Below are 12,403 nucleotides of genomic sequence, written 5' to 3'. Positions count from 1 at the left end.
CCCCCCCCCCCCCTATTTGCGCCTATGTACAAGATATTATATTTAATCGTAATTGTATAATTTTTGAGTATTTTGAATTTCTATTGAATAACTTATTTTTTTCCATTTTATTTTGAAAAATTTTAATCTTGATGACCCCTAAAAGGCCATTATTAATTACTATTTAAGTTATATTTTCTTGTTAGAAATGGATACCAACTTATGGTTACAAAAAAGCTGCTGCTGATAAAGAGAAAGATTGGATATTAGAAGTACCTGGTAATGCTACTGATCCAAATGTTGATTTATTTGCTCAAAAGCGTGAAGCAAAAAAAGAACGTGTTGCTAAAAATGAGTACCAGAGATTACGTAATATTGCTGCTTCACGTAAGATCAAAGTTCCTTCAGTTGGATTACCTCCTTTAGAAGGAACATTACATTCAAATCAAGTACATTTTATTTTCTTATTATTATATTTTATAAAATTATTTTAAGTAAAATTAACTGAAAAAAATGTTTAGTTAAAAACAGCTGTAGATGTAGCAAAAATTTCGACTGCATCTGTTGGTAAATTCCAGCCAAAAATAAGTAAAGAAGTTGTATCTATTAAGAAAAATATACCTGGATTAAAGAAAGAAAAACTGCCTGCTAAAGTAAGTTAATAACTATTTAATTACAGTACTAATATGTCATACCAATTTCATATAAATAGTGTTAAACAAATTCAATATCTATGCAATAAAATATAAACTATATAGTTACATATAGTTTCTGCCATAACGTATTATTATAAAAGACTTGTAATGTTACTTATTTCAAAATTACTAAGTCTTTTATATAAATTGAATGTTCAAAAAAAATATTTGAATGCTTTCAAATTTTGTGTTAAATATGCAATTAAAACATAATGTAGGTTTCACAATTTATTTCCAAATTGATTGTCCCTAATTTAATATTAATATGTTTTAATTTTAATTTTAAGTATGTGCTTGTGTTAATTTATTTTGTATTTATTAGTGGCATTGTGAATACTTTCAAAATGAGAAATGTATCAACATTAATGCATAATTAAATTTATCTCTGATGAAATTTAAAAGTACTTTATTACTAGTTCTGTATTATTTATTTAATGTGTTATGACGAAATTATTACAACTAAATGGTTTAACACTGAAACATTAGCAATGTACTTTATTTTTTTACAAATTAAACATTGCATCGTCAATAAAAGAAAAATTAAATTTCATATTAATGAATATATAAATTAATTAATTAACTAATAGTAACTAATAAAGGGTTAGAATATTATTATATTTCTTAAGTATAACTGGTTTTGAATTAAAAATGTATTGTTTGGTATATTCAAATTCAATTAAAATTGAGACTGAATATGAAAATATAAAGAAAGGAATACATTGAGAAAAATTAATTGTTTTACATAGAGATCATTTATTTTAATGAAAAATATTATAATAAACTTTTATATAAGCCATATGTTGATGACACTTTCATTTTATATAGTGGTTCAACTAGACAAGCAAAAAATTTAGTTAAACATTTTAAATAATTAATGGAACATATATTGTGCTCCAGGCAGCCAAATAACCCAGCTATGTGCATAGACATGTTGGTTAGTACTACATGGTCATTTGGAGCATAATCAATGTGTGACTTGACTTATTTCTATTGTTCTGTATATGACATCAATTGTGGAAACAAGATTTTGTGTTTATGTTTCAAAAATTATTTTTATTTTACCCCAGCGAAGAATTTAGAGAATATTAGAAAATTAAATTTTGTTAAATATGTTCTAGGTACTTATACCTATAACAAAATCAATATTTTTTAATCTGCTTATACATAGGTATTTAACAAATTATTTGTGCATCACTTAATGTGAACCACACAAATCGCCACTGCCTATAGATATAATTTGATAAGATATGTAGTCATCACAAATAGTTTTTTAACTATGAATTTTTTATAAAAAGTAAATAGACATGTAATAGAAAAAATATATTTTAAATTTATTATTTGTTTCAGTTAAATTTTTAATTTGAGATAAGATAAATATAATTATAAAAAATATGTTTTTTTCAGAGTATGAATGAAGAAAAATCAAGCAGTCTTCAAATATTGGAATCGATAAATAATAAAAAACCCAAATTCAATTTAGAAAAAGCTGCTAATAAGGCTATTCATGCCGAAGAAATCCAGTAAGTTTAGAAATTATAATTACCGATTACTCTTTTATATTCATTTTTATATGTACTTAATAGAAGATCGCGAGAGAAAAAAGAAGGCAATGATAAAAAGAAAGGAGGACGATCACGTAGCAAAGGATCATTTAAAAGACCTACTGCAAACACTGGAAAGCGTTTGGGAAAACAAAAGGGTGGTCGTAAACGTAGATAATTTTAAAAATTGTTTCTATTTTATTAATTTGTATGTTAAAAGTAATCTTGAAATAATTATAAATAAAATACAAGTTATTTTATATGTTTATTATACCACCTATCAACTAATTTATTATTCAGTCATTTAGTTTTTTTCTCAACATTTAATTAATTTATTAAAACTAAATATTATGCAAGTCTTAATGTTTAAGTGAAAGGGAAAAAGTGATTGGTGATTTTATTTTTGATTATTTACAAATCAGTTATGTTGAAAGATTTATTTTGAATGAAAAGTTTTAATTTTCTACAACTATTACCACAATTTTGTTGACTATAGCTATTATAATATATTCAAGCATAATCCTTAAAGTAGTGAAAATGAACAATATACTAAAAATCAGCAATCAAGACCAAAAAATTTTAATTTTGTATTTGATTCTATAATACTTTAGTGGTTTTTCAATTTAATTTAATTTTATTGAAATTATCAAATTTATAATTGTTTAAAATTTCGGAAAATGTTTGGTCTATTGATACTTTATTTAGCAATATATTCATTGCACTCAATTTGAGTTTAAACTAGGGCCCGTTGCTTCATATAAATTGAAAACCAATGAAATATACATTGATGGTTTTTAGTAGAAATCAATTAATTGTAAATTAAACAATACTCTGAAATGCATTAAATGACATTTTTAAATACTTGTATCAGTTCAAGTAAAATATTGAGTATTATTTCAAAAGTGGTTAAAAATAAAATGAAATTATATTCTATAGAATGCATTGTTACTAATATTTAATATTTGATTATGATTATATACAATGATTAATAATCCAATAACCTCATGTTTATAGATACTGTCTATTCAATGTTTAATAATTAAGTCTAGTGTATAGACTAGCAATAATGTTAAAGCATGATTCACAAATATTTTTTTAAATTTAGTGCATACCAATGTTCCTCCTCACAAACGTACACATATGAATATTAATATTTATTATATAAAATATTATTATTTAATATTGTTTCAATACAGTGCTGTAAAATAATACTTTTAAAATAGGTATTATTTGGTTTCTCAGGAAGATATGAAAAATAAATAAACACAAATATTGTATGCAGTCTCATTGATCATTAGGCAAGATAAGCAATTGCCTATGGCCTCCATTATTAAAAGGCCTTGGATTTTTATGAACCTCTTATTTTAGAATACAACTTTTATCAAATAAACATAATACTTAAAAAAAACAGCTTAACATGCCACATTTTTTATTTTGTTTTAAGGCCTCAAAATGCCTAAACCAGGTCCTTATTGTATATATTCAAGTAGATTGTTATAGAAAAATGATTATAATCATTTTTCTATAACTATAATGTATTACATTATTTACCTATGCATAAGAAATTCAATTTCCACAGTGAGTACACCTGGGTTTTAAGGTCTATGATGCAAGTAAGCACTCACCTATCACAGCTCATATACTAACTCAGAGAGCTGTTCACAACTAGTGTAAATGACTACAGTCACATTCTATAACCCTTATATATAACATTATTATGCAGTCTAGTTGTTATAAAAACTATAATGTTATTTTAGTAATATATTAATAACTACCTATGAATACGAGAAAACACATGTTAAAACAATGGTTATTAATACTGTTTTTATTAATTTTATTTAATTAAAAATAAATAAATAAACTTAATCAATACACAAACTATATAACTTACGTAGACACCTGCAATCGTAAAATCAAACATTTAGTTCCATATTTTTATCTAAAATTTGTAACATAAAATTATACATTAAAACATGGAGTATCTTAACTAATATTTTAAACATATTATATAGTACAAATATAAATATAATTATGACTAGATTTGTATTATGACAAGAATCAATATTTTTTATTTATTTACAAACTAAAATATGTTTATTATATTTTTAAAACTACAAATATCTTTTTTAATACGAACAATACAATTGGATGTTTTGTATATTTTTTTTATACTAACTCTTTAGTAAATTTACACTGTTGAGCAATTTTTGTTTATGTGGTTAAAGAGGAACTATAGTTAAGGAAAGTGTTTGTCTGCTTGAAAAATAAACATCACAGCCAATTTGTATTCAGCAAACTTCAGGCTGGATTTTTGGAACTTTGATTCAAGAGACTTTGTTTTTATAAATGCAAAACTAACCACCCATTAAATCTAAATTGGCAGTGAATGTAATAAAGCATTAGAAAAAATGTTTATATTAAAATAATCTTTAAATATTTACAATTTAAAATTAAGCATGCTTAATTTAATTAATTATCTTGGTAAAGGATTGTTTTTATTTATTTATTTAATTTTTTTTTTTAATATTTTGAAACAATTTACATATTATGTATAAAAATAAATCGAGATTGATTACGGCCAAAAAATTAAAATTTAATATATTATATTGTATACAGATGTTCACTGTCGTTACAGCTGATTTGTTAGTGAACAGCGTCTATAGGTATCTACAACTAGACAGATCGGAAACAAATGTGAGTTTTAAAACATACCCGAAACTACTGTATCGTCTACGTATAATATTTTATATATCGAAGCAGCTCAAGAATCGACGGAAGCTCGGGCAGAAAAATAATCACAGACATGGTCGGTACATAATAATAAATTAAACGATAATTGTACATAGTAAGGGAAACGAAAATTAAAAATATAATAATAATTGGACAGCACGAAGATTTACACATGGAAGAGAAACTAAGTAATTATAAAAATCCGATCCAGCGTACAAACGACGAATCGTTTCAACCGGGATGACTCAGGTTGTACGCGACAGCGAACAACGTGCAAATGGCGTAGACGCCTAGCGCGAACCACCATATGAGCTGCTCGTGGAGTTTCTGTTCGAAGTTTTTTAACACCAGCAGACCAATAGTGAGGCCGGCCAGCGCTCCAGCTATGTGCGCTACGTAACTCACTGGCGGAGCATTCGATGACGGTTCGAAGGCGTACCGGCAGTACACGGCGAAACCCACATCTACGCTGGCTGCAAAGCAATAAAAACGAGCATATCAAACATGTATAAAGAAGAAAAATATAATAGGAAACTAAGGGTGAAATTGATGATTGAGGATATCACAGAGAGAATTCAGAAAGAGAAGGACTTCGGAGCAAATTTAGAAATTAGTAAACATTGGAGGACAGTTTCCAACTAAAATAATTTGGTGGTAAATATAAAATTTCCTCGTATAGGAAAATAAATAAACTGCACCACAAATTTTTTTTTTATATATATCAAGGACATTTTGTTGTACAATGCAAAATGTCCAAAACGAGACCGCTTTGAACTTTAAAAATACATTTCGTTTTAAATATAGTTTTTGACACCTGGAAATTTATAATATAATAATTTTACGATGAACCGCTTAAGACAGATTTCACCATACATACTCTTGTGTTATAAGATGGGAGAGAAGCCTTATAGTATAATTGATGTTCAATTTATATTAAATGTACACTCACCAATAAATAGTATACCAAGCAGTCGAAATACACCGAATTCCATATTGTTGTAATTCTAAAATAAAATATTAAAATTAAATTTTAATTATTACTAACTCTTCTATATATGCTGCCTATTTATAATAAGCTATAGGTAGCTAGTTAGAAGTGTATTATATTTAGAACGTATAACTTTTGAAAATCATAAGAGTAAAAGGCGAAAGTATAATAAACTCTTTCATTAACAAATATATTTAATTATTATAGATAGTCAGTAGATAACTAATTATACGAGTAAATGAGTTATCAATGTGTCCGTGTTATTTTAATATATCTTACGTGTGTTTGTTTTATTACATTTTTAGTAATTCTTACCAACATAACGTTAGCTAAATGAGCAGCCAGTAGAGCGTATACTCCACCTGATGCACCGACGAGAGACACATTACTATCGAAGACAGATGTACCCAGGGAACCTATAAAACAACATTTTTTTGATTAAAATTATTGTAGTTTAAATAATTTTATATTGGTTTCAATGTTCATATGTATATTAAAGAGTACACATAATATGAAGCACTTTAAGTTGTATGCTAACCTGCTAACACACCCGCCATGTATACAACCCCTATTCGAAGTGAGCCATGCACCATTTCCAATGGAAGACCCACAAGCAATTGAACCGTCAAATTGAATATCAGATGGACCCAACTAAAATAATCAGAATAATAATATAGTATGAATTAAAAAAAATATATATATATATGTTAGTGAAACTGTTAATACATACCCAACGTGCAAGAACATATACAACATAAATCTCCAAAGTTGTTGTCTTTTATCAGGTCTATATATAAAAACACTATCCATTGGGACAGGGGCAGCGACTGAAGCCCACATGTCTCCTGGAGCAGGAGTTGAACCCAAAGTTAAAGAGTAGTAATATAGGTATGTTCCCAACTAAAACATTAACATTATTTGGATTGTTAACATAATAATTATAATATAGGTAACAATAATTATTTACAATTTAATACAATAAAAAACGTTTAAAAATATACAGTTTTTATAGTAAGTTTTGTGTGATTGATGTTATACCTATTACAATAAATAATTATATTTATATAAATGTATTCTTTGTATATTACTTAGACACTAACACTTTAACCTTCAAAATTGACCTAAACCTTTAAACTTTCAAAAATACTGATATCAATAATTTATATTGTATTAAATACATTTCTTTAAATCAATACTTTATAGATATATTTAGATAAATTATTTATATTATATAAGTTTTCTACTTCAAGAAAATATTATTTAAAATAATTTACAATAACTTTCTAATTTGAATTAAATAACTGTAATAAAAAACATTATATATCATACTATTGTAATAGGTTATGAAACAAATAAATACAAAAAAAAGATATTATATTTAAATTGTTAAAAATCGTAAGATAAAAGTAAAAAGAAAAACATTTTTAAATCTATAATTGCTTTTCTTCAATGAATTATTTTGATTAATTATGATTACTTCTTTTATTAAAGTAGGTAATTATTAATTTTAAATTAAAATCAAAGTTGTTCGGGCAATAACAGGGTCGTGTTAAAGGGAGCTAAAGTGGGCAATTGTCGCCTGGTGCCGTAGTTTTGTAAAAGTAAGGGGGCGCTCTTATCTGCACTTAATATACTACCTGTGGCCAATGGCCCTTAAGAAAAAATTTTGCCACGGGGTGCTGAAATTTTTGGCTCGGCTCTGGGTAATAACCAATTAAAAGTTTTATTTCTACGAAAAATACATTTTAGAAATACTAATTACATTATTTAATTTATTTACAATGCAAAAGTAAACAATTATAAAAAATATCAAATAATTAATTCAACTGAATGTTTATTATAATATGTAAAGTGTTCAAACAAGTGTAATCAACTTAAACGTATGATCTTAAGATCTTAAACTTATAATGGGAATTACGTTTCAAATACATTATTCTGCTTAAAACAAATTTGTACGTATTATCACCCAGGAAAATATCTATATTTGTCTCATAAGCAAAAATAAAAATAAAATAGGACATGATGTTTAAATTATTAAGAACTATATTTACTCTCAATTAGAGTTTAAAATTAAGAAAACATATATAAAAACTGAACTCATTCTATTATAAATACAGGAAACAGGAGTTCATAAGGAAGTGAGATGTTAATCCTAAGTGTTTTTAAATTTAGTTGTCTTAATTGCGCCAAGTTTCTGAAGGCATTTTGATAGGTTAGCTATTTTTCTATTGTCTACTATAGAGTAAGTGACAAATGTTAGCGGTTAACAAAACAGTGTTAGAAATTGAAGAATATTCAATTTTAAGATACTTAGGCACTTTTTCAACACTAATTTGCTTGTACTGAGATTATACACAATTAATTATAATAATTTAAAATAATAAATTATAATTTAAATTTTAAAAATAATCAATATTGTTATGTATAGCAAAACTCACAAAATTTAAAATGTGGAATGAAACATAGGTGTATAAAATGTTTGGTTGAAAAGAACTATTGTATTCAAAACATTGTGTTATTTTAAAATAAGTTGCATATGTATAATGTATAAATGAAGTTGGTTTTTTTTTTTTTTGGGACAAATCCCAGACAGAATAAGAGCACGTGTCCCTTCTGATTTATAGACGTTTCAATTTCCGGCATTACGTTTCTTGTGGGTGTATTATAGTACTTTTACGACACACAAAAATAGACACTATATTCACATTACAAAATACTGGATTTTATATAAACTACTGTAAGATATTGTGTTTTGTAAAAAAAAAAAAAAAAATTATAAATCAAAAACATTTTTACTCATAAATGTTCTACTATTCTATTTTATATACACTATTAATAGTACTAAATGGATTTCATACATTTGAATAAGTGTTATTTTTAAATAAATTAAACCCATAGGAAAAACAAACAAAATGGTTGAATATATAGAATAAAATATGAAAATTTATTAAATTATAATTATTTTATGAAAAAAAAACATGTCTCGAATGTGATATTTTAATTTGTAACTTATCGGCAAAAAATATCTGAACAGTATTTATTTTTCCAGATCTCTTTGTATCATTTTAATAACCAACGGAGCATTTATGGATATTACATTATTTTGCATGAAGTTATGAATATGTATAAAGGTATATAAATGTACAAGCTATTGCAAGCTGCATACGTCAATGAAAGGAATTAATCACTCGAAAATCCAGAGGGGATTATGGCTTTTTAGAAAGGTAGACAGCTGTAAACAGTAAATGGTTTTCTGAAAATAGGAAATGGCATAGCTCTCGTTTACCCCGAGGGTATAATTTAACTCGCGCTTGACATCTGTTACAATTTCTTTTTCTTCTTTACTTTTGCTTTCAATACATGCCACGTGCCACATGTTGTCTAAGTATTAGGTATTTGGTATACACCAAAAATCATTAATGAAGGCTTATTATTATGAAGTTTTTAATTACTTTAGCATTCAATTTTATTGCACCGTTGAAAAAATATCAAATATCAACTTGTAAAAATTGTATACGAGATACCCTACGCGATACAATTGTATCTATAAATGAATGATAATAATTGTCTATATATACATGTATACATTATTAAGATATGAAATATTATGAATGAATCTACTTTCAGCGGTTCTAGTGCAGTTTTTATTTAATAATTTATCTAATATGCTTACAATAATATAATTAATTTTATTTAAAACTCACTTCAAAAATAGTAATTAGAAGTATAAAAAGTGGTGGTGGGCAGCAACGATAATTGTCTGCATAATATTTTCGATCTCTTTCGTCCGTTAAGAACTCCTCTGCCACAAGACGCACCATTCTATAAATCAAATCAATTCATACTATTATATAATATATACTGATAAGGTTTTTATATATTATTATAATATATATGATAAATAAAATAATAATTTTTATTACTGATAACACAAAAGTCATCGATATGACATAGATTTCGAAGAATGAAAACAAATCAATTTTAGAAAATAATTAAATTAGTTGGCAGGTTATCGCGATCTAATAGACTTTGGACTTTTATTTTATTCTATTGCCATTGATTATAAAGTTATATAGTTAATATTATGTTTGTATTTAATTATAATAATAAAATAATGAACCAAGGTAAATTTTTAAATTGAATGATTTTAATTTTAATTTTTTCTATGAGTATTAAAATGAATTTTAATAATTGTACTTAAAATAAATGAATATACTTCTTTGATAAGATGATTATATAATCGATGTATAATATAGTATTATAGTAATAATAGTAGTATATATATATAGTAATAGTAACGATATCGAAATTCAAGTAAGAATAATGTATACGCTACTTATTTCAATATAGTTATGATTAAATGATAATGTAGTTATGAATAATAATAAATACATTGAAACTGCTTTAAATTAAAACAATTTTTGGATACGTAAATAGTATTATTATTAATTAAAATACATTAATACCTTAAAGCTGCAAGAAAAAAATATTAGTGTTTTAACTCACTTTTGGTGTAACGTCGGTTCTTTCAATAAAATATGAAAATCGTTTTCGCTGTTTACTTCTTTGTCCCTGTGATGAATGGCACATTTAAAGCTTCGCCTCCTTTTGCCGGACATCTAAAATAAATATTTTAATTTAACATTTTGTTGCTTGTTCGATACGTTTTAAAATCATATAGTATGCATTTGCTTGATGGGGCGCAGATTTATGACTTTTTCAAGGGACCCTTATATCCACTAGGTATGTATTAAATTGTAGTAAAATCATTCACTAATTCATAACTAATATTCTTATTAAATATATTACTTTTAAGCTAATTTAATATTAACTACGGTTTTTAATTTTTATAATTTCCCAAGATGAATTAAATCAAGATAATCGTTGATTTCAAGGTAAAATAATTATTTTTTAAAAGTATACATTTTGATTTTATATTCAAATATTACGGTAATACACTTGCGAACATACTTATACATATTTATATTATATAAAATAATACATATTAAATAGTGTATGATTTATGTATAATTAATTTAATGTATGTAGGTATAATATTGTTTTTTTTTATTGTATTTACAACTAATTTCAAGAAATTAACAATACTGAATGTTCGATCTTAGAAACTATTTGATGATGAAATTTCAAAAAATTTAGATCAGCAAAGTCCAATCAAATATTTTACTAGACCATCGATTGAGTTAAACTAGTTATCCGTTGACTGTATCAGGAGTTTTAAATTAGCTATGATTCGTCTAATATAATAATCTACTTTTTCCGTAAGATGAACAAATTTATATACAAACCAAAAATGGTGAAAACATTTTCGGCAAATAAAATATATTGTTCATTATGATACAAATAATATATTGTAAATCGTAAATGTATACTAATATCTTATACATATTATGCTAAAATTAAAATTTGATTCATTAAATCGTTTTCTTATGATATTCATAAGTTTAATATAACTTATTTAATTGTACACATTAGTAAGCTACATTAGACATCTACACTCGTATTCCAATTCAATGTTTACTTTCATATATTTATGCGGTTTATACATAATTGTAACAATATATTCTATTCTGTTTGTCTTTTTAACTTGTATGTAATAAGATTACATCAATGGTATTATAATATATAGAGCGTAGTATATATTTATGATTATTAATTTATTATTCAAAATGCCTTTTAACTATAAACAATACGTGATGCGCTGGCTACGTTCCCGGCGCCAGTCAAGTTTTTATTAAGAATTCACTGTAGTGCCCCAAGCCGAATGAAGGAGCCGAAGAGGGAAATGACAAAACCGTTTCGGCACGATTGTCCACTGTTCAGACTGCGAGTCGCATATGAAATGAGAACCATCTTGCCAAAAGAGAGATAAATAGAAAAATACCTCGTGCGTGTATGTACTTTATAGGACACTTATTATTCTCGAGATTCCCTAGATGAATTATTGCGGCCGAGTTATGAAAATATTTCCGCTGTCGGTTCGATTAAGAATAGTTATAAAATTTTAAGAGGACGAACTACTAAAAAATAAAACCGACATGAAATAAACAAGAAAAACCAAAATTAAACTATACACAAACACATTCTTGAACCTTATTATACGAATTTAAAACTGTTTACATAAATATGTATAAACATGATATTTATACCAATATACTTTCATAGGTAGTACATATACAAATTATAATTTACGCGTCCAGATTGTTATGAATGAAAATTAAAAAGTACTATTCACAATTGCATTTTACAAACGTTTTGAAATGAAAATAACAAGTTGTATTAAATTAAAAATGAAGTGGAATTTTAAATTTTAAAAAAGAACACAAATATTTTCATTGACTCATTAATAAAAGGTTTGTGAGAATCATAGATTGTATTTTCATCAATTACTTTTACAGAGCGCTACAAATGACACTCCTTGAGTATAAACTAATAACTCAGACGTTATGATG

General features: G+C 25.6%; 2 protein-coding genes across 4 annotated transcripts in view; one reads left to right on the top strand and one right to left on the bottom strand.

Moving 5' to 3' along the window:
- Positions 1-2,422, top strand: part of LOC112692753 (ribosome biogenesis regulatory protein homolog) — a 3,881-nt gene extending 1,459 nt beyond the window's left edge. Inside the window, exons 3-6 of the mRNA XM_025567536.1 lie at positions 186-428; positions 501-632; positions 2,079-2,194; positions 2,258-2,422. Of these exons, the coding sequence (XP_025423321.1) occupies positions 186-428; positions 501-632; positions 2,079-2,194; positions 2,258-2,393 (627 nt within the window). The 3' untranslated portion in view covers positions 2,394-2,422. The remainder of the gene's footprint in view (positions 1-185; positions 429-500; positions 633-2,078; positions 2,195-2,257) is intronic.
- A 2,333-nt stretch (positions 2,423-4,755) lies between these two features.
- Positions 4,756-12,403, bottom strand: part of LOC112692664 (protein rhomboid-like) — an 87,830-nt gene continuing 80,182 nt past the window's right edge. For all 3 annotated transcript variants that reach the window (XM_025567400.1, XM_025567401.1, XM_025567402.1), the window contains 7 exons: positions 10,440-10,552; positions 9,638-9,755; positions 6,664-6,833; positions 6,472-6,584; positions 6,249-6,349; positions 5,895-5,949; positions 4,756-5,418 (listed from right to left, as the gene is read on the bottom strand). In XM_025567400.1, coding sequence (XP_025423185.1) covers positions 5,177-5,418; positions 5,895-5,949; positions 6,249-6,349; positions 6,472-6,584; positions 6,664-6,833; positions 9,638-9,755; positions 10,440-10,552 — 912 coding nt within the window. In that variant the 3' untranslated portion in view covers positions 4,756-5,176. The remainder of the gene's footprint in view (positions 5,419-5,894; positions 5,950-6,248; positions 6,350-6,471; positions 6,585-6,663; positions 6,834-9,637; positions 9,756-10,439; positions 10,553-12,403) is intronic.

The sequence above is a fragment of the Sipha flava genome, unplaced genomic scaffold, assembly GCF_003268045.1.
Source record: "Sipha flava isolate LNK unplaced genomic scaffold, YSA_version1 76_pilon_pilon, whole genome shotgun sequence".
Lineage (NCBI taxonomy): Eukaryota > Metazoa > Arthropoda > Insecta > Hemiptera > Aphididae > Sipha > Sipha flava.
The sequence above is the reverse complement of the archived record's forward strand: the minus strand, read 5'-3'. Positions and strand labels throughout refer to the sequence as shown.